The 22,313-nt window shown below is 39.7% G+C and overlaps 1 protein-coding gene across 8 annotated transcripts in view; it reads right to left on the reverse strand.

Annotated features, from left to right (window-relative positions):
• cacna2d3a (calcium channel, voltage-dependent, alpha 2/delta subunit 3a) overlaps positions 1 to 22,313 on the reverse strand; it is a 343,144-nt gene that overhangs the window by 56,293 nt on the left and 264,538 nt on the right. For 7 of the 8 annotated variants that reach the window (XR_009826794.1, XM_062053832.1, XM_062053836.1 and 4 more), the window contains 12 exons: positions 21,384 to 21,464; positions 17,490 to 17,564; positions 15,924 to 16,007; positions 15,776 to 15,847; positions 15,057 to 15,118; positions 14,874 to 14,941; positions 14,197 to 14,242; positions 13,959 to 14,056; positions 13,771 to 13,864; positions 13,581 to 13,676; positions 13,230 to 13,351; positions 7,459 to 7,536 (listed from right to left, as the gene is read on the reverse strand). Coding sequence is in view for 7 of the 8 variants with exons in the window: in XM_062053832.1 (XP_061909816.1) it covers positions 7,459 to 7,536; positions 13,230 to 13,351; positions 13,581 to 13,676; positions 13,771 to 13,864; positions 13,959 to 14,056; positions 14,197 to 14,242; positions 14,874 to 14,941; positions 15,057 to 15,118; positions 15,776 to 15,847; positions 15,924 to 16,007; positions 17,490 to 17,564; positions 21,384 to 21,464 (976 nt within the window). In the remaining variant the exon portion in view is untranslated. The remainder of the gene's footprint in view (positions 1 to 7,458; positions 7,537 to 13,229; positions 13,352 to 13,580; positions 13,677 to 13,770; positions 13,865 to 13,958; positions 14,057 to 14,196; positions 14,243 to 14,873; positions 14,942 to 15,056; positions 15,119 to 15,775; positions 15,848 to 15,923; positions 16,008 to 17,489; positions 17,565 to 21,383; positions 21,465 to 22,313) is intronic. The other variant, XM_062053833.1, reaches the window with a different exon arrangement.

The following is a 22,313-nucleotide window of genomic DNA, read 5'->3' on the forward strand; positions in this document are numbered from 1 at the left end:
CCACAATGCACCACTCTCATGTCAACGCAGCCAGCCACTGTGAAAATGTTTCTCTTTTTTTTTGCCCGTTTCTGTTCCCCTCTTGTCTCACCAATGCCCTGCCCGGATACAATGTTGTGCTGAGATTCTTAGACTCATTCCAGTGGAACGATTACAGTCTGCATAGCAACACAAAGATCCCGAACAAAGAAACATGTAAAACAATTTCATTTGTGTTGTTTAGTTTAGTCCTGAGAGTGTATTTGTGAAGAAAAATGGCCTGCGGCCACACTGCTCTGCACTCTTCTATGATTCAGCATGTTAATTTGTGCCATCACTGCATTTTTGGATTATTTGAAGTCACTCAGTTTATTTATATTGTTCAAGGAGGCAAGTATCATGCATAACTGGTAGGAAGAGCCCATTCATCCATCCATTTTCTACCGCTTGTCCCATTTGATGTCACGGGGGTGCTGGAGCCTATCTCAGCTGCATTCGGGCGGTACACCCTGGACAAGTCACCACCTCATCACAGGGCCAATACAGATAGACAGACAACATTCACACTCACATTCACACACTAGGGCCAATTTACTGTTGTCAATCAACCTATCCCCAATTGCATGTCTTTGGAGGTGGGAGGAAGCCGGAGTACCTGGAGGGAACCCACGCAGTCACAGGGAGAACATGCAAACTCCACACAGAAAGATCCCAAGCCCAGGATTGAACCCAGGACCTTCGCATTGTGAGGCACACGCACTAACCCCTGTACCACTGTGCTGTCCTGGTAGGAAGAGCCATTGCATAAATTATAAGACATAAGATCTGGAAGATCACTACTTCTCATTATCCTGTCCATCATATTTACAGTTGCCAACCGTCCCTTGAAAAAAAAAAAGGTCACTTTTTTACAGGCAAAAGTACACGTTCTGTATTCGGCTTTTAAGTGATGCACTTTGTCCTGAATTTTTATGACCATCCAATGTCAACAGCTTCACAAAATTCTGCTAGAAGCTAAGTTATTTATAAAAACAAAGTTCATCTACAAAAGATTGTTTGCACATGGTGGTATAGTGATTAGCTTATTCTGTAACAAAGAGGTTAATTTGGCCTACTGATAATTTATATAAACAATGTTCGTCTATAAAAGCCTGACTAGTAAAATTGTTTGTTCCTGACAAGTTTTAGCTACCTTGCCTCTGCAGCCTTCATCAGAGAAGCCACGTGATGTTGTTGTGACCTCGTCTGTGATGAGTTATATGGGTTGTGCAATCCCAACTGAGGTATTGGAATGGTGGTGTCCCCCGGCATGGGCCGGAGGGGGTGCGAGCCGTACTTTGGTGTCAGATGGTTTGTCAGACAGCCGGGTATGGCCCTGCAAGACTGTGTCCTAGGTAGGGATGATGTTCGGAACCGGTTCTCCCGGTTGTTCGATAAGAAAAGAACCGATTCCATGGACTCAAATCCCTTTTTGAGAACCGGTACCCGTTATCGAGGCCACTATAGTAAAGAAAAAGAGTTGGTTCTTTATTCGAATCCCTGGGAACGAATCCCGTCCCACAAGAAATGCCCCGTGTGACATCACAAGAAATGACGTCACGTAGCTCAGTCATTAGGCGCAGATAAGGAAAGCAGGAAAAACAATGGACCGGAAAAAGCGCTCCAAGGCATGGCTTCATTTCACAAAAAAATACAACGAGGAAACGGCAATATGCAATTATTGCCAGGCTTCCCTCTCGTGTAAGGGGGGAAGCACAACAAGCATGTTGAAACATGTTCAGGCTGCGCATAACCTGAAAGTTAGAGAACCGTGTCGTGTTTTCGACACGTGGAGAAGCAGCGACAGAGACAGCGAAGAACGCCCCTCTTCTTCTGCCAGCTGCCCCAGTCCCAGTTACAGTGGTGGTGACGCCGGTGAGTAACTAACGTAAACTGTTGCCGGTTAATTTCCATATCTGCTCACTTGTAGTAACGTTACCTTTTATGTCAACCAGGACTACAGTAATGTTAGCTAGACTAACATTACCTAAGCATAGTCAGTGGCTAACGGTAATGTTAACGTGAGCCTTTTTGTATGTGTCTGATAACGTTAACGGTATCTTGTAGCCTACACCACTACAGAGTTTGCAAGTCTGTCTAATAAACTAGTGCTTTCTTTATTTCTTTAGTTTATTTGGAACATGAACACACTTACAGTATAATACATCACAGTTTCATATCATTTCACTTTACAGGAGTAGGAAGAAGTAAAGCTTATTTAATCCTACCCCTTTCCCACTTCATAGCGTTTACAAATATATACATCATTTACTGACCTTTTTATAATAAAATATCTGTGAATTAGTATATACAACAGTTTTGTAATATGTCATTAATTAATTCAGGCATTATTAACATACTGAGATGAAGAATATCTTATTTTCAATAAGGTTGAAAGTATTTCTCATAATTCTTCTTCTTTGTACTTTGTAAGCACTATTCATTTGAACAACCTCTTAAACTGGATCATATCAGTACAATGTTTAACTTCTTTACTTAATCCATTCCATCATTTAATTCCACATACAGATATGCTAAAGGTTCTAAGTGTTGTACGTGCATACAAATGTTTTAAATTACATTTTCCTCTAAGGTTATATTTCTCCTCTTCGGTTGAGAAGAATTGTTGTACATTCTTTGGTAGCAGGTTATAGTTTGCTTTGTACATCATTTTAGCTGTTTGCAATTTTACCAAATCATCGAATTTTAATATTTTTGACTCAATAAATAAAGTGTTTGTATGTTCTCTATATCCAACATTATGTATCAGTCTAATTGATCTTTTTTGTAACACGGTTAATGAATGTAGCACACATTTGTAGTTATTTTCCCACATTTCTGCACAATAACTCAGATATGGTAATACTAGCGAGCAGTAGAGAATGTGAAGTGATTTTTGGCCCAGTACGTATTTTTCTTTATTCATTATTGAAATGAAGATGTGACTTAAGATAATGTTAACGTTATCCACTTATCCTTTTTCAGATGATGACAGCCAGAGTGCACCTGCTGTGAAGAAGAAGAGGACTCCCTGCTTGGATGACCTGTTTCCAGCGGAGGACGATAGTGAACTGCAGCCCATGAAACAGAGGAGCATCCCAGACAGAGTAGACCAGGAAATACAGGTGTACAGAGGCCTTCCTCGCACCAACATGCAGGCCAACACTGCCATTTGGTGGTTTGGTAAGGGAGACACTCAGCCCCTCCTATATGATCTTGCTCAAACATATCTGTGTGTCCAAGCTAGTTCCACGCCAAGTGAACATGTTTTTTCCACCGCTGGTGACACGATTAGCGAAGAGAGGGTCAGACTTGATCCAGAAAAAGCAGACATGCTAATTTTTTTGAAGAAGAATTGTTGATTGATGACTGTTGCGTTCTTAGTGCCATAGTGTGTGTAGTTAGTAAGTTCCAATAGCTGTAGCTAGTATGTTACAATAACAGCAGAAGTGCACATTTTTGGAGAGCTGTATTATTTTCAGTTTTGTGCCCAAGGGACTGATTTCATTTAACACTATATTATTATTTATACACCTATAGTGTTCACAGAGACAGGTTGTTTTTGTGTTACTGTATATATTTGTTTTTCTGAAAAATCCTACTTAATATACTTTAGGTAACAACAGTCAATATTTTATTTTTTTTTGTATTCATTTTTTAGGGGGGTAACAGTCAATATTTAGATTATAGATTATTAATATTTTAGATTATTTAGATTTTAATTTTTTTCTTATATAGTAAAAGTGAGCTTTTGTTAAACCAAATATTGTGTTTTTTTTCCATATACAACAACCTATCTGGATTCGATAAGAGAATCGATATGGAATCGGTTCGATAAGAGGATTCGATAATGGGCTCGACCTCGATAACTTCTTATCAAACATCATCCCTAGTCCTGGGTGTGGGAAAGTTTGTAGGCTCCTTCATCCCGCCCGGTTAACTGTCTTTGGGGTCTGCTTCCTGATTTCAACTGCCTCTTTGATGCACCAGTGGAAGTTGTTGCCTTCTGTTCTGATGACCTTGTCCAGTTTCCAGTCCATTAAGTGGTTCTCTCTCTTGCAATGGTCTTAAATGGCTGATTTCAGGTTTTCCTGCATTGCCTTCTTTCTCGTTGCACAGGTGAGTATTCCAGCTGTCTCCTTTTTACATTCTTTCTGGTGTTTCTTTTTGTGTGTCAGCCTGTCTCTCCTATGTATGTTTTATTGCAGGTTAGGCAAGGGATCTCATATATCACATTGACTTATTTTTTCTGATCCTTAGGGTGTACTAGGATTTGGTGAAGCTTGATGTCCGGCTTCACTGGCGTGTTGATGTGGTTTCTCATTTCTCGCTGCATACGTTCTGTGACCCCCTGACTAATGGGAGGTGACCATGTTCCCAGGTTCTTAGGCCTAGAACAATGTTTTTCCTTCTCTCCTCTTTGTAGTTATTTAGGACCTCTCTCTTGCCTTCATTTATGCAACATGTTTATTTAACATGTGATGTATTATGTTGAAACGGCATTCATGTTCGAAATAAACTTCAATCAAATCAAATCAAATCAGTTGGGGTAGTTGCAGGCTTTGAGCACTTGACTTATATGGTTCTCCTCATCCTCCTCTCTGTCTTGGTTGTCTGTGATGACCTTAGTGCGGTCATATAGGGTACGGGACTACTGATAGCTTGTGTGCTGTTGGGTGCTCTGATGTCCTTAGTAAGTATTGGTCTGTGTGTGTTGGCTTTGGGCATGTTTTGATTTTGATGCTACCATCCTCAATTTGTTGGACTTTGATATCCAAGAGTGTATTAACGTGCCGGCTGGAATAAACAAACGCTGAGAAATAGCTCTGTGCCTGCCTACGTTATGGGTTATAGATAAACCTATGGATAACGGAGACATATATAATAGTCTCCTTTTCAGGTGAGAGAGAACGCTAAAGGCAGTGCCTTTAAGGCAGGGGTGTCAAACTCAAATACAGAGTGGGCCAAAATATAAAACTGAACAAAGCCGCGGGCCAAGGTTGAACAAATTAACCTTTTAATAGGGACCCAAACAAGTTTTGCATTGAATATTGAACAAGCAAGGCTTATATAACTTTATAGTGACATGCAACATTGAGTTTCAAATAATAATAATAATAAAAAAATATCAATGGCATATCAAATACAATTTAAATAAAAAGTGAATGCCTCTTTTCTATTTGCAGCCTTCTGAGGTAAATATCAACATGAACTTTTTCCACAGGCTAATAAATTTGAAGATAAAATAACAATGAATAAAACAACCTTTCAGGACTTTAAACTGCTCAGTTTGCAACACACTGATCTAATCTGATGTGCCCAAGCCAGATACCTGGCATCTTTTCTGGGATGCTAGTTCATTAATGTCGGGGCTCAGGCTTTAAGCTGAGGCAACCTTCATTATCCAACCAAGGTGTTCATCAGTCATTATATCTCGTAGTCCACAGTCTTGGGGGCGTGCCTTAAATGCACTGCCTTTAACGTCCTCTACGAGCTGTCGTCACGTCCGCTTTTCATCCATTCTAACAACGTGCCGGCCCAGTCACAAGATATGTGCGGCTTCTGTACGCACACACACGAGTGAATGCAACGCATACTGCATCAACAGCGATACACGTTACACTGACGGTGCAAGTATAACAAACTTTAACACTGTTACAAATATACGCCACACTGTGAATCCACACCAAACAAGAATGACAAACATATTTCGGGAGAACATCCGCACCGTAACACAACATAAACACAACAGAACACACACACACACACATACCTTGTAGCGTCCCGGAAGATTTAGTGCTGCAAGGGGTTCTGGGTATTTGTTCTGTTGTGTTACGGTGCGGATGTTCTCCCGAAATGTGTTTGTCATTCTTGTTTGGTGTGGATTCACAGTGTGGCGTATATTTCTAACAGTGTGAAAGTTTTTTTATTTGGCTACCCTCAGTGTGACCTGTATCGCTGTTGATGAAGTATGCGTTGCATTCACTTGTGTGTGCGTTCAGCAGCCGCACATGTTATGTGACTGGGCCAGCACTCTGGATGAAAAGCAGACATGATGATTTTGGGGAGGGGCACTGAAGTTTGGAAGACTCCCGGGAGGGTTGGCAAGTATGAGAATTAGCGGTGAATGCGGTGTTACCGCGGCACCGCCGCAAAATATAATCGGCGGGCCAGCTCTAGTGTTAATTTGATATCGCCTCAAGGGCCAAGTGAAATTACACGGCGGGCCAGAGTTTGACACCCATGCTTTAAGGCATGCCCCCAATATTGTTGTCCGGGTAGAATTCGGGAGAAATTCGGGAGAATGGTTGCACTGGGAGACTTTCGGGAGAGGCACTGAAATTCGGGAGTCTCTCGAGAAAATCGGGAGGGTTGGCAAGTATGATTATGACTTTTTACTGCAGTGACATTTTTTTTTTTTTTTTAAAGAAGCAGTTGGGGAAGTTTAGAGATTGTTTTAGTCTGTCCGGCAAACTGCAAATGTGTCTATCACGTCTACGAGGTACATGCTAATTTACCTTGTTATGAGCTTCATTTAGCAAGTCTGCTCTCTTGTCTCAAAACACAAGTTGTGTATCTAAGTTGTTTACAGTAACATAAATATAATGTATCCAGCTTTGTGATAGTGACACTACACTTTATGATAGTGACACTACAGGGGTCTCCTACAGTTAGCCATGGTGATGCAGTAACTCACCAAAGGGTCAAAAAATATTTGCTTCAACTCTTAGTATTTTACAAGTGTTCAATTCAGACATTATTTTTCTATTTAATGACAGATTACCACAATATAGCATAAAGACAATGACGACACCATTTGAGTGAACATCTGCGTTATAAATAAAGCACAATTAAAATGTTGCCAGTCATATTAATTAAATACAAATAGCTAACCTCTCCTTTGTTTTTGTTGAACAATTAAAAAAAACATGTTGACCAGCTCTGCAACATGTCTTCTTTTTTTAGGCAGTTGGCAACCCTAATCATATAAAACTACAGCAAGTGTATCACATTAGAAACATTTAGAGCGACAACTTGCTGATTGCATGGGTTTCATGATATAAATTGACATTGAAGTGCCTCTGAGTGGTCATGTTGTGAGACAAGGAAGGTCAAAAACCATTATGCTAACTCAGTGTGCATCAAATAAATACTGGAAATCAGAGGAAGCATTACTATGGTCAGGCTTAAAAAAAAATCCTGGATACAAAATAAATTGCATTCTTTTGATGATACATTTTTACAACAACTAGCGAACATAAAAAACAGTAACAGTCATTCCTATTTGGGCTTTTGCTCTTCAAAGAAGAGATACAGATGACGAGATAGACAACAGGGGAGCAGGCAAACAATGCTGGTACAGTGGTAAGCACAGAATATTATAGCCACTGTCAATATAAGAGTGCGTGGGAGAGATAGAAGCAGCCACCCTCTACTTACCCGCCGCTATGGGTGACTTCCTCTCATCCAGGAGCTGAATGGCTGTGCTGGCTAATACAACACTCTTGTTTCCTGTTCCTGCAAGCACACAGCACACATAGTTCACATCTCATTAATCTTATCCAAACTCTTTACAATAGTTCAGATCTGACCACAAAGGTGACCGGTGAGACATGCACTAAACATAAAACACCAAAGAGTAGCAATAGTTCATGGCTGCAGTTTACTGCCATGAGTGAGTGCATCCAAGACGAGTCACTGTCAGTAAATAAGAGGCTTTCAGATCACTTGTATTAGCTGAGACTAATGGAAAGCCTGAGGCTGTGGACAGATGAGAACAAGTTGCCCCTTCGGAAGAAAAAACACATTTTTAAAGCCGTAGATTAACTCTGCATTGTGTGTGTGTGTGTGTTTTGTGCCCGTCACCACGGAAAGGACTGGACCGCTTTCTAGCAGATCTTATTTTAACCCAGAGCAATTGGATCTGTCCACGAGAACACAGATCTGAATTGCTTAGTGTTAAGAATTTTTTTTTTTTTAAAGTAATTATATAGTTACTACTTTCCATCCATCCATGTTCTACCGCTTGTCCCTTTCGGGTTCGCTGGGGGTGCTGGAGGCTGTCTACTTTCCCAAAAGAAATTTAAAAAATACTGACATAATTACTCTTTAATAAAAGTAAAAACCTTCAAATATCTGGCGTATGCCTTTAAGAGACATTTCAAAAGATCAGAGAACGTGAGTGTGTGCCTTTAAAAGGCGGTGCCTGTTGCCAAGTTGCATGATGTCAGTGAGGGAGAGCAACATTACCTGTGTTAGCTCTTGGTGCGTTACATTTGAACTGGGAAATAGGATCTTCCCTACTGTCAAGGCCATTATACTAGTTCGAGTCGGGATTTCGACTGGAATGCCCCCCGGCGTCAGATTCAAAGACGGCTGGTCTGGATGTAAACAATATAAACTTCCATATTATCCATTAATATTACTTCTGATTATTTTCTGTCGCACTAAATCAGCCATATATGATGTATTGTTGATAGTATATACACTACCGTTCAGAAGTTTGGGGTCACATTGAAATGTCCGTATTTTTTTAAGGAAAAGCACTGTACTTTTCAATGAAGATAACTTTAAACTAGTCTTAACTTTAAAGAAATACACTCTATACATTGCTAATGTGGTAAATGACTATTCTAGCTGCAAATGTCTGGTTTTTGGTGCAATATCTACATAGGTGTATAGAGGCCCATTTCCAGCAACTACCACTCCAGTGTTCTAATGGTACAATGTGTTTGCTCATTGGCTCAGAAGGCTAATTGAGGATTAGAAAACCCTTGTGCAATCATGTTCACACATCTGAAGACAGTTTAGCTCATTACAGAAGCTACAAAACTGACCTTCCTTTGAGCAGATTGAGTTTCTGGAGCATCACATTTGTGGGGTCAATTAAACGCTCAAAATGGCCAGAAAAAGAGAGCTGTCATCTGAAACTCGACAGTCTATTCTTGTTCTTAGAAATGAAGGCTATTCCACAAAATTGTTTGGGTGACCCCAAACTTTTGAACGGTAGTGTAAATGGTAATGTTACAGTAGTGTAAACAAATATGTTTTCATATACGTTATACATCGCTAGCAATAGTATCTGTGCTTTAATGTAGCTTTCGTGGATGATCTTAATATCTGACATCATAACTGGGACGCTCACAAGTCAGCTGTAACTTCATTCTCAGCTCCGACTTCCAACTTCCGAGGTATATGTAACGCACCATCACTATTGGCAGTCCGCGGAATCTAATTAGTATGAGATGTTATCGACAGCAGATCCTGTTGAAAGTATTGTAATTTCCAGTCTGTAAGTAGCTACTTGTTTTCCTATGCTTTAAACCAGTGGTACCCAACCACCGGGCCGCGGACCGGTACTGGTACCGGGCCGCGGACCGATTGGTACCAGAAAAAAAAAAAAAAAAACATTTTTTTTTTATTTTTTTAATTAAATCAACATAGAAAAACACATTTTATACATTATATATCAATGTAGATCAATACAGTCTGCAGGGATACAGCCCGTAAGCACACATGATTGTATTTCTTTATGAAAAAAAAAATAATAAAAAAAATAAATAAATAATTTCGCCCCCCCACCCCCCGGTCCGTGGGACAAATTTTAAAGCGTTGACCGGTCCGCAGCTACAAAAAGGTTGGGGACCACTGCTTTAAACCCTGCACTTTATTCAATGCAGCACTGCGTCTGATTTATGGATTTTATCTGATGAGCGATAGCACATTCACACACTCACATAGACACTGACACGCACAAACACTTGCACACACACACACGCACGCAAACAAGTGCGCACACGAACACACACACACACACACACACACATTTGACTTTTATTTACTCAGGCATCTTCTCAAGGCCATTATACCAGAAACACGAGTAACGCCATTTCCCCTCTGTTTAATACAACTTGAATGTTGTGTTCTTTTCGCTGCCCACACCGCGCCAGTTAATAAAAGCGATTGAATATGCTTCAGTGGCTGTGCCCCCTTGTCCACAAACGGGGTATTGTCGGATTGGTTATCACCTCACTGAATTGTTGGTCAATTTTAGGTCGTCCTAGCAGTAGTTGTGTTTGTGTGTACGTACACCTTGTGTGGTAAGCTGGCTGTGTGATGTTGCTTCTTTCTAAGATATTAAGTCCATTTGGAGTGCACTGGAGGTTGTTGCTTGCATTAGTAAAAACCTACTTCCTGAGGTAAAGTTGATGTGTTTCTGATGCCGTCTTGATGACATACGTGCAACCACTTCACACAGCCACATTACATCAAAAGTATCTATAACAGCATTGTAACGCACCAAGATTGTATTACCATATTTGTTGGACAATAAAATGCTATTCTTTTCCTACGCTTTGAACCGTGCGGCTTATAAAACAATGCGGTTAATTTATGCATTTTTCTTTGCTAACAGCCATCATGTTTTCTGGTAAACAAATAGTTTTCATAAAAACACCGGCAGAGAGACTGAAAAGGTGTGTTATTGTTTGTGCTATGGCGCTATCTTTTGGACAGGTTCGCTCACTGCAGGTGCTGCTGGTTAAAAACTCTACTTCCTGTATCACGCCTTGACCCAGAAGTATATCCTGTTCAGTCTACTATTCGTCTATAGCAATTTTGCTCAAAAGGATTCTTCACTCGTCACTCCAGGCAGAGTTTGTAAGTTTTACAATATAACTAAAATAATTCATACTTACTAAACCGTCCCATGTGTTATGTCTGTGGGAGTGTTTTCATGCATATTTGTACGTGCTATTGTAATGTAATCAAGCTAGCGTTGTTAGTATTAAAATGCTAACACAATTACAAGTGCCTGTGATTGTATTTTAAACTTACCATGAAATTATTTTTGTAATGTTTCAGTTTCGTAAATTCAACAAAACATCACAGTGGAGTTATTGATTCTGTTTAGCTGGTTGGAGAGCTAGCTTCTGCAGCTAGGGGTTCTATGACGATGACTTCTGTTTTGTTTGATCAGCTGTTTTATTGCCGTGAGACAGACACCGTTTGGAAATAATTAAGGTATGTAAATAAACATTCACAAAATTGTTTGTACTGGTATATATCTGCAGCTTATGGTCCGCTGCGGTTATTATATGTAAACATATATATTTCTTTTAAAATGTGTTTGGTGTGGCTTAAATACTGGTGCACTCAATAACCCGCACATTAGGGTACCGGTAGTTGTTGTAGTAATTATGTTAGTAAAATTTCACAAAAAATACTTTGAACAAAAATATGAATGCAACACTTTTGGTTTTGCTCCCATTTTTCATTAATTGAACTCAAAGATCTAAAACTTTTACTATATACACAAAAGACCTATTCCTCTCAAATATTGTTCAAAAATCTGTCTCAATCTGTTTTAGTGAGCATTTCTTCTTTGCCGAGATAATCCATCCCACCTCACAGGTATGGTATATCTAGATGTTGATTAAACAACATGATTATTGCACAGGTGTATCTTAAACGGCCCAAAATAAAAGGCCACTCTGAAATGTACAGTTTTATCACATAGCACAATGCCACAGATGTTGCACGTTTTAAGGGAGCTTGCAGTTGGCATGCTGACTGCAGAAATGTCCACCAGAGCTGTTGCCCGTGAATTGAATGTTCATTTCTCTACCATAAGCCGTCTCCAAAGGCGTTTCAGATAATTTGGCAGAACATCCAACACGCCTCACAACCGCAGACCACATGTAACCACACCAGCCCAGGACCTCCACATCCAGCAGTTACACCTCCATGATCGTCTGAGACCAACCACCCGGACAACTGCTGCAACAATTGGTTTGCTTAACCAAAGAATTTCTGCACAAACTTTGATAAACCGTCTCATGGAAGCTTATCTGCATGCCCGTCGTCCACATTAGGGTCTCGACGTGACTGCAGTTTGTTGTGGTAACCGACTTGAGTGAGTAAATGCTCACATTTGATGGCGTCTGGCACGTTGGAGAGGTATTCTCTTTACAGATGAATCCCGGTTTTCACTGTTCAGGGCAGATGGCAGACAGCATGTGTGGTGTTGTGTGGAAGGGCGGTTTGCTGATGTCAACATTGTGAATGGAGTGGCCCATGGTGGGGGTGGGGTTATGGTGTGGGCAGGCGTATGTTATGGACAACGAACGCAAGTGCACTTAATTGATGGCATTTTGAATGCACAGAGATACCGTAACGAGATCCTCGGGCCCATTGTTGTGCCATTCACCCGAGGCCATCACCTCATGTTGCAGCATGACGATACATGGCCCCATGTTTCAAAGATGTGTACACAATTCCTGGAAGCTGAAAACATCCCAGTTCTTGCATGGCCAGCATACTCACCGGACATGTCACCCATTGAGCATGTTTGAGATGCTGTGGATTGGCGTGTTCCAGTTCCTGCCAAAATCCAGCAACTTGGCACAGCCATTGAAAAGAAGTGGACCAACATTCCACAGGCCACAATCAACAAACTATGCGAAGGAGATGTGTTGCACTACGTTAGGCAAATGGTGGTCACACCAGATACTGACTGCTATTTTGACCTTCCCAGACCCTAATAAAGCAAAACTGCAAATTCCAGGGTGGTCCTTTATTGTGGGCAATAATCATGCTGTTTAATCAGCATCTTGATATGTCACATCTGTGAGCTGGGATTGATAGTTTTGGCAAAGAAGAAGTGCTCAGTAACACGGATTTAGACATATTTGTGAACAATATTTGAGAGGAATAGGTATTTTGTGTATGGTAAATGGTAAATGGGTTGTACTTGTATAGCGTTTTTCTACCTTCAAGGTACTCAAAGCACTTTGACACTATTTCCACATTCACACACTGATGGCGGGAGCTGCCTTGCAAGGCCCTAACCACGACCCATCAGGAGCAAGGGTGAAGTGTCTTGCTCAAGGACACAACGGACATGACTAGGTTGGTAGAGACTGGGGATCGAACCACAAACCCTCAGGTTGCTGGCACGGCCACTCTCCCAACCGCGCCATGCCGTCCCGTATATAGTAAAAGTTGTAGGTCTTTGAGTTCAACTCATGCAAAATGGGAGCAAAAAACAAATTGTTGTGTTTATATTTTTGCTTACATACACCAAATGTTCATTACTGTTTAAGCATCTTGTTTGGTAACCCTGTTTTAAATTTCATAGAAACCAGCAATGTTTGCAAACTTGTGTAAGTCAAGACAAAAGAACTTCACAGACAACATTGTCATTGACAAACCTGTGTTGAAGGGTAGAGAGTAGACAAATGTGCCAGGAACTTGTTCAGCTGCCCTTTTATACCACAGAGGGAAATGATCGGCATTGAACACCCCCTCTTTGTCTTCAGCCGTCAAGAAGTCTCTTGGGACAGAGAAAACATTAGATGCACATGCAGTCTACTGATCAAGAGATTTAATATTAAGATGAAAATGTGTCAGCAGTGGTTTAAAACTGTAATATAATATACTCAAAGGTGTTTTAATAGTGTGGCCGTATCATTACAACTGACTGGGGGTGTAATGAAATCAAAACATTTCTAAAATTAGGTGTAAAAAATACCAGATGCAGCAAAAATACAGAGCATACTTACTGGTTTGTCAGTAGATCAGGTACAACAAACAGATTGATTCTGGACAGGCCAGTTCTTGTACCCAGATAGGCAATCTCAACTCCTTTGTCAGAGTTCCTGTGATTCAAAATATTAAAAAATATTGTCTCAGATAATACCATAATTATAGGTTCATAAAGTAAAACAATGCCTATGTTTAAGACAAACATACTCAGATTTATTGAGAACCAAACTGGTCCAGTAGGCCTCCAAAGGGGCAGTTACCACTGCATCGAAAAGGACTTCTTGAATTAACTCCTTATCACCTAAAACAAACAAAAACAGGCATTTATTGTGTTATGAAACAAAGACCACAAATTAATCTAAGTGTACAGTTGATTGTTGATGACTTAAACAAACATTGTAGTTTGGGCTCATGTCCACTGAGGTAGAGTTTGATTGCCTCTATTTGGGTCAAGTAGCGGTGCTCTGGGTGCTCATCAGTGTTGCAGTATGTCCTGTTGTATAAGAGAATGACCAATAAAGTCATTTTAAAAAGTGTCAATCTACTGCCGAAGCTATTTGACAATCTTTGGTACTTTAACTTTAATTTCGATGCACAACCAAGCAGTTATAAAAAATCACTCAATGCTCGTACCATTCATCTGCAAGGGCAACATCAGGATGCTCCAAGTCATGAAGACCTAGAATAAAAAAAAATCAAATGGCCTATTAGATCAAATCTTAAAAAAAAAAAGAGTCCTCAAATTAAGCTGGAGTGCTATTAACTTTTTTTTAAAATACATTCCAAAAAAGTGAAAAATGTATTTTTTGGCTGGTTGTGACAGGTCTGATTACATCGGGAAGAGCCAAGTCATGCTCGGACCGCCTCTTACGATGGATATGTTTGGACTAACACACATACTATCATGACATGAATATTAACGTGCTTGAGGCTGGATCGTGGAAGTTGACACTGTGGCTGACATATGCCTCTGTGGAGATATGGTTAATAGAGCTAAAATATTACAACTCCTGTAAAATGTGAGTTTTCATTAAATATAATATTTACAGATGTGGTGGTGAGCTGAAATGTGCCTTTAATTTATACCTTTCAAATAATTTTGTATCATTTTACTCCATTAGTTTTCATTAAAAACCCACATCCCCCAGTAGTTTAATTATCATCAATGTTAACACCAAGGTAATCAATTTTATAATACTGATTAATTTGTGATTTAATACATGTTACTGATAATACAAATATAAACAGCATGTTTACAGCATTTCCACAGTGTGTGACCAGTGATCAATAATGGGAGGAAAGCTCTATACCTTCTTCCACAGTCACATTCCCGCTGAAGAAGTACATGCCATGGCCTTTGGAAAGCGCTACCCCGAGGCTAATAATGAAAAATAGAATCAACTCACGATTCTCTAGTGTGAAAAGTAAAATAAGAAGCTGAATCATTGAGTCATATTTTTTTTTGTGCAGCCAAATTCCTTGATTCTTCTCACCTGAAAGGAGTGCCCTTGATGTCTGTGTAGTAGTAATCATTATGCAAAACCAGTACACGTCGCTGTAAGGCAAAGGAAGATACAAGATGTATTGTGAAATGCTGCAGTCACAACCTCAACTCAGCAACATCACACATTGAATGAAGCTTGAAGGATGGGATTTACTGCAGCATGGCTCCATCTACTGGTGGTAGGAGTACTTGCTTGGGGTGGCTGCTTGGTGTATACATTCTACAACACTTTGGTTGTGTGACTTCTTGCATAAATAATTGTGATTATGCATGAGTGTTTCTGTGCTTTAGTGTGTGTGTTTGCAGATACATATTTACATATTGAATACTTATTAATCGGGCTAAAGTGTTTTTTTTTCCCCACAAAGGTTTAAAAGTGCAAATTCAACACACAGGCCTGCACACACACGTGCAAACACACACAAACTCACACAGCAGTGTGTCTCCCTTCAATACACTGGGCTGCTGTGTCTGTTGTATTCAGCAACATGTGCATGTTGGAGATAAGCGGCTCACACACTGAGGCAGACACATTCGTGCATGCAGAGCAAACCGAATCAGACACAAATTCCCCCGTCAATGTTACACACCACTGTATAACTTCTTGGCAGAGCAAGCTGCAAAGTATTGCCTTTGGAACACCATAGCCGACCTTTAGAAAATGGCTTTATTTGTACATTGTCCATTTTCAAAATGTGAGTTGCTCACCCCTTTGTCGACACTCTTCTTCACCTCCATTGAGAAGGTCCCCGTCTTCCTATTGACCATGGCATTCCTCAGCTAAAAGCACAAAGATTGGGCAAGCTTGGTGTCAAACACGGCTTTTATTGTGGTGGTGTAAAATCACAAGTCTCACCGCGTCGTCTTTGTCCTCCCATTCTACTTCGGACAGATCCACACTGCTGTAGTTTGGCTTCCTTCGCTTTTTGCCGTCACCATACTGGCCAGGAAGTAAACGTGCATTAAAAGAGAATAAATTGAGTGGGGGAAATCAGTTAATACTAGTGACCTTTGACCCAAGCTGCCTCTAGAATTTTTAGTTTGATGAGATTTAAACCAATCTAATACCTGTATATCCTATTGGTACTACTGTAGAGATAATCTACACAACACTTCATTTTCTTTAAAGGGGACCGATGATGATTTTATTCTATATTCAAACACTTCCTTGTGATCTAGATAATATGTATTCAATATACTTTGGTGTAAATTGTGCTCACATTTATAATCTGCTTTTTGAGTCTGCAAGATGATCATTCTTGGAGGCGTTCACAGATTTCAAATAAAAATACGCCACACTCTCTCCAAAATTACCAATTTGTCTTCTGAAAGTGTACACTGTTGTATATATATCTTGAAAAAGAACATTGCAGCTTTGTGCTCATGCCAAGATTATAAGAAAATCATACTTATCATACTTTTTTTTGTTTTTGTGTCTTCAAACTCAGCTGACCTCCTGCAGAGCTCCTCTCCTCTGGCTGATAGTTTATACTCAATGTCTGATTAAGTATGTCCACCTCGCTGTGATGTCACAACGTAGCCGGACTGCAAAACCCCGGGGGCAGAGGCATCCAAACATCAAGCTTAAATGCATGACCCTAATAGTTTGATGCTTTGGCATTGTTTAATGTTAATATCCAACATTATAACAATCTCTCCAAGTCAGAAAAGACAAACATCATCATAGGTCCCCTTCACCTTTATATTATTTTGCTGAGGATTATTCTTGAGTATCAGCACCCCCACCTGCGCGACCCCAAAAGGGACAAGCGGTAGAAAATGGATGGATGGATGGATTGTTCTTGAGTGTTTGCAATTAAGTACAGACTTACAATGTTATATTAAAATGGAATGTTAGGTCCCTATAATGTACTGGAGTTCCACAGACTGATGTGGCTGATAAAGCATGGTGGCCTAACAATTGAGCTTGCTATAAGACACCCTACATTAAGTTGTTGTTTTTTTTGTCATCACTCTGTGTTTCTACACGTTTGTGTGGACTAGGAAGTCTCATTAATGTTCATTTATCAACAAAGATAACCTCCCAAACCTCATTAGTTGTGAAACACTGCTCATTAGCATCTTTAATTAGACCACTATCAAACCATCTGTCGGTCTGTCTTTCTTTTTCTCTTCTCCTCATATTTTGTCATCTCATGCCTCCTCTTCCCTGCATCCTACTCATTCACCTGTTAGCACCCCCTCTGAAGTTGATCATAAACCCTATATTAGTCTATCCATAGTGTAAAGAAGGGCTGGAACACACTCTCCTTATCTACTGTAAATATAACGCACATTGATACGTCACAAGACATTTTTACTGTACAGGATCAGTGTAATGTCTGCACCTCAGTTGTATGGCTTCAATAATAAAGTTCGATATTTATTAACGAGTTACTGTTCTTCTGCCGCTAATACTCACAAGTGGGCGCAGATCTGGGTGGGTGAGAATGTAGCCGTTGTTGGTGATTGCAAATGCATAGCCATGAATCCCCAACTAGGAGAATACATACAAATAAGAAAGAAAACAAATCAAATAATTACAGACAAGCACAGTATGTCATTGTGCATTTATGGGACACTGCACTACTGTCCCAGCATTATGAGAGCCAAAGCAAGAACTGTATCAAAAATGTTGCTTATACAAAGATTGTTTTGATTGACAGTGTCAGGTCTTGAAGAAAAACACCAAACAGCTCAATAAACGGAATGTTTTCTCTTTTTTATTACGGAATGTGCCAAAACCCACACTACCATACTGCTTTTTCGTACATTACATAGTCAGAACAATGCACCCCTTTCCCTTCTTTATCTATTTTTCACAGTTTTTGTACAAACCCCGTTTCCATATGAGTTGGGAAATTGTGTTAGATGTAAATATAAACGGAATACAATGATTTGCAAATCATTTTCAACACATATTCAGTTGAATATGCTACAAAGACAACATATTTGATGTTCAAACTGATAAATTTTTTATTTTTTTTGCAAATAATCATTAACTTTAGAATTTGATGCCAGCAACACGTGACAAAGAAGTTGGGAAAGGTGGCAATAAATACTGATAAAGTTGAGGAATGCTCATCAAACACTTATTTGGAACATCCCACAGGTGAACAGGCAAATTGGGAACAGGTGGGTGCCATGATTGGGTATAAAAGTAGATTCCATGAAATGCTCAGTCATTCACAAACAAGGATGGGGCGAGGGTCACCACTTTGTCAACAAATGCCTGAGCAAATTGTTGAACAGTTTAAGAAAAACCTTTCTCAACCAGCTATTGCAAGGAATTTAGGGAGTTCACCATCCGTAATATCATCAAAGGGTTCAGAGAATCTGGAGAAATCGCTGCACGTAAGCAGCTAAGCCCGTGACCTTCGATCCCTCAGGCTGTACTGCATCAACAAGCGACATCAGTGTGTAAAGGATATCACCACATGGGCTCAGGAACACTTCAGAAACCAACTGTCAGTAACTACAGTTGGTCGCTACATCTGTAAGTGCAAGTTAAAACCGATTATCAACAACACCCAGAAACGCCGTCGGCTTCGCTGGGCCTGAGCTCATCTAAGATGGACTGATACAAAGTGGAAAAGTGTTCTGTGGTCTGACGAGTCCACATTTCAAATTGTTTTTGGAAACTGTGGACGTCGTGTCCTCCGGACCAAAGAGAAAAAGAACCATACGGATCGTTATAGGCGCAAAGTTGAAAAGCCAGCATCTGTGATGGTATGGGGGTGTATTAGTGCCCAAGACATGGGTAACTTACACATCTGTGAAGGCGCCATTAATGCTGAAAGGTACACACAGGTTTTGGAGCAACAAATGTTGCCATCCAAGCAACGTTACCATGGACGCCCCTGCTTATTTCAGCAAGACGATGCCAAGCCACGTGATACATCAACGTGGCTTCATAGTAAAAGAGTGCGGGTACTAGACTGGCCTGCCTGTAGTCCAGACCTGTCTCCCATTGAAAATGTGTGGTGCATTATGAAGCCTAAAATACCACAACGGAGACCCCCGGACTGTTGAACAACTTAAGCTGTACATAAAGCAAGAATGGGAAAGAATTCCACCTGAGAAGCTTAAAAAATGTGTCTCCTCAGTTCCCAAACGTTTACTGAGTGTTGTTAAAAGGAAAGGTCATGTAACACAGTGGTGAACATGCCCTTTCCCAACTACTTTGGCACGTGTTGCAGCCATGAAATTCTAAGTTAATTATTATTTGCAAAAAAAAAAAAAAAAGTTTATGAGTTTGAACATCAAATATCTTGTCTTTGTAGTGCATTCAATTGAATATGGGTTGAAATGTATTTGCAAATCATTGTATTCCGTTTATATTTACATCTAACACAATTTCCCAACTCATATGGAAACGGGGTTTGTATATTTAGTTATTCCCAATATTCTATTTTTTTAGGGCTGTAAATGTTAACGCGTTAACGCATGTGATTAATAAAAAAATATTGCATTGACATTAATGAATGACGATTAATCAAAGTGTATGTTTTGACCGGCGCCTGAAGCCAGGGCGCACTGCACAGTGAGTGATCACGTCATACACCAGTGATAGTTAGAGCGATGTGCTCTGCCCCCACTTTCACTTCAAAATAAACCTTGATGGAACATTAGATAAAAGTGAGATAATTAGTATTGCAACGACAAACTTTCTTATCATCGGCGCACATCAAGTTTAAAATAGCATCTTAAAGCAAAACATGAACGTTAGGATGGCGCCGCTAGCATAAATGCTACTTAAAATGTTGCCAAACGTCCCTTAAAACACAGAATCAGCCTGTATTTAGAAACAAAAGTACGCATTTCGTATTGAGATGTCAAGGAACAAACTTTTTCCAGTATTTTTTATTAAGTAAGTGGCCAACAGAGCCGATTATTTTTGTTTTCATGTTCCCGGGTTGGTGCGCCCTGTAAAAGAACAAGGTAAATCATGACGTCACACGCCAGTTTTGACTCGACAGTTTCACTACAGTCGCCAACAGGCACCAAGCAGGCATTTTATCAGTGCAGAAGATAACTTAAGTAAGTGTATAAAAGTTAGAATAGAAGTGTTCTGCTGTCTATGCTTGCAAAAAGCGCAATATTTATGTGAGCGTGTTTGTTTTGTTTTCACTGAGTGCAGTTGGTCCGAGGTCGAGCACACGTCATCATTCAATGAGGATTTTACACATCCAGTTTGCACCCTTCGGTAGGAGAAGAGAAGTATGTGGATTCAACTATTAGTGGTGTGTCATTTATTCCACTTTAATGAGCTATGAATGTGTGTGGTGCTTTTATTTAATGATACATTGCAAAGACAATAACCTCACTGAGAGGAGATATCCTTCATAAATAAAGCACAATTGAAATGTTGCCAGTCATATTAGTGAAACAGATATCTCACACCTTTCCTTTTGTCACAATAGTTTTCATAGTTATGAAAGTTGGAGACCTGCTCTATCATAAAGCTGCACACTGAATTGATTCTGTTTTAAGTTTAGCAGGACATACCCTTGTTAAAGAGATATGTTATTTTGTATTAGGTTAGGCAGGAAAACATTGTATTTAAAATATGCACTTAATTCTTACCTGACTTACTGTCACCAAGTTTTGGGCAAAACAATGACTTGCAGTTCAGTAAAACATTTAGAAAACGTTCCCGTAGGACATTCTAAATACAAAATTTAATTTGTATCCAAATATCCGGGTATTTTAAAGAACATTTTATTCATGCAAGCAAATAATAACCTGTGATTAACCATGATTAATCACAGAATTAGAGTGTGATTAATCTGATTAAAAAATAATCACTAGACAGCCCTATTTTTTTTTCTATTGCATGTCTGCACCAGAGAAGACACTGCTTTTAATCTCAGTGTACATGCGTAGTAGTGACATTAAAAGGCATTATTGTGTTTTGTGTTACTGTTATTCTATTCTATTGTTGGACAGTAAAAGGACCTTGCTCTACATATAACAAAATACATTTCAGTATTTTCTTTTCTTGGCTGCCTTTTTCACAGTAGGTTGGTGTGACTCCTCTAGTCTAGACAAATAACACTTAAATGTCAAAACCAACTATGGGGACACAAGGAAAGTACACTATCACAAAGCATTACTGGTGTACATGGTATACTGTATAATTCACTTCATTACTGGACTGGAAAAAGGAGGCAGGAACAAAACCTAATCAAAGCCTCTCATCATCCGCTGTATGGTTCGATATTCAATTACTGTGGACATGTCCACTCTGTATAAAACATTTGGATGTACAATGACATTCGGGATTTGGAAAAAGGAATATAATGACAATAAGTACCTTGTATTTTGGAATAGTCTTCAGCAGCTCTGACACAGGAACATCTGTCCCGACAACCCCGAGTAGGATGCCATGGTTCCTCTAAAAATATAATTTTAATGAGTATTTAAAATGTTACATAACACAGTTTCATAAAACTTGGCTTGGAAATAAATATGACTGGTTTCCTGTATATCCATGTAAATATAACTAGAGCTACAGGCAGCATGGTGTGTTTTGTAATGTGGATGTATATACTTTATTATAAACAATACTTTCTGCAAATTATTTTGAAACCTCAGAAGTCATGTGAGGTTGTGCGATTTTGTGTGAAAGTGCCACCTTGTGGATGATTGTGAATGGGCTTCAGACGGTGACAGAAACGACAGTCATGGTAATCTAAGAAGGTATGTATTATTTAAATGGCATAGTTTATAGTTTATACCTAATATTTGATACAATGTCTGCCTTCACAACGACGATACAACAGTATAACCTCAAATTACGAACCACTCTTTGCACAGACTTTTCAATTTATGAACTATGTACAGACCAATTAAAAATACCCTTTGCCGTATGAACCTTGTCCCTGTGTATGAACGTTTCATCCACCCATTTTGTGTTATTGTGTGCCAAATAGCCATGTTGTGCTCAGCAGCACAGCGATTGTGGGCAGGCTGATGGATCTCCGGTGCTCATTATGTCAGGAGAGCAGGCTGTTAGCTACTGTGCTACTTGATGTGCCTTTTAAGAGTTTTTAGCCTTTTTACAATTTTTTTTATAGTTTTGCTAGTCCAAAATGAGTTCAAGGAAAGCAATGGACAAGCGATGTGTGGTTTGAAACATTCAGGAAGTATCTACAGCGTTGTTGACACTGCCTTACCCACCCTGTACCCCTCCCTTTGACAAAGTTTAACTGACAAGTACAAGTGGATATTATTTTTAATTCCT

This window comes from Entelurus aequoreus, linkage group LG07, assembly GCF_033978785.1.
Source record: "Entelurus aequoreus isolate RoL-2023_Sb linkage group LG07, RoL_Eaeq_v1.1, whole genome shotgun sequence".
In the NCBI taxonomy this organism is placed as follows: Eukaryota; Metazoa; Chordata; class Actinopteri; order Syngnathiformes; family Syngnathidae; genus Entelurus; species Entelurus aequoreus.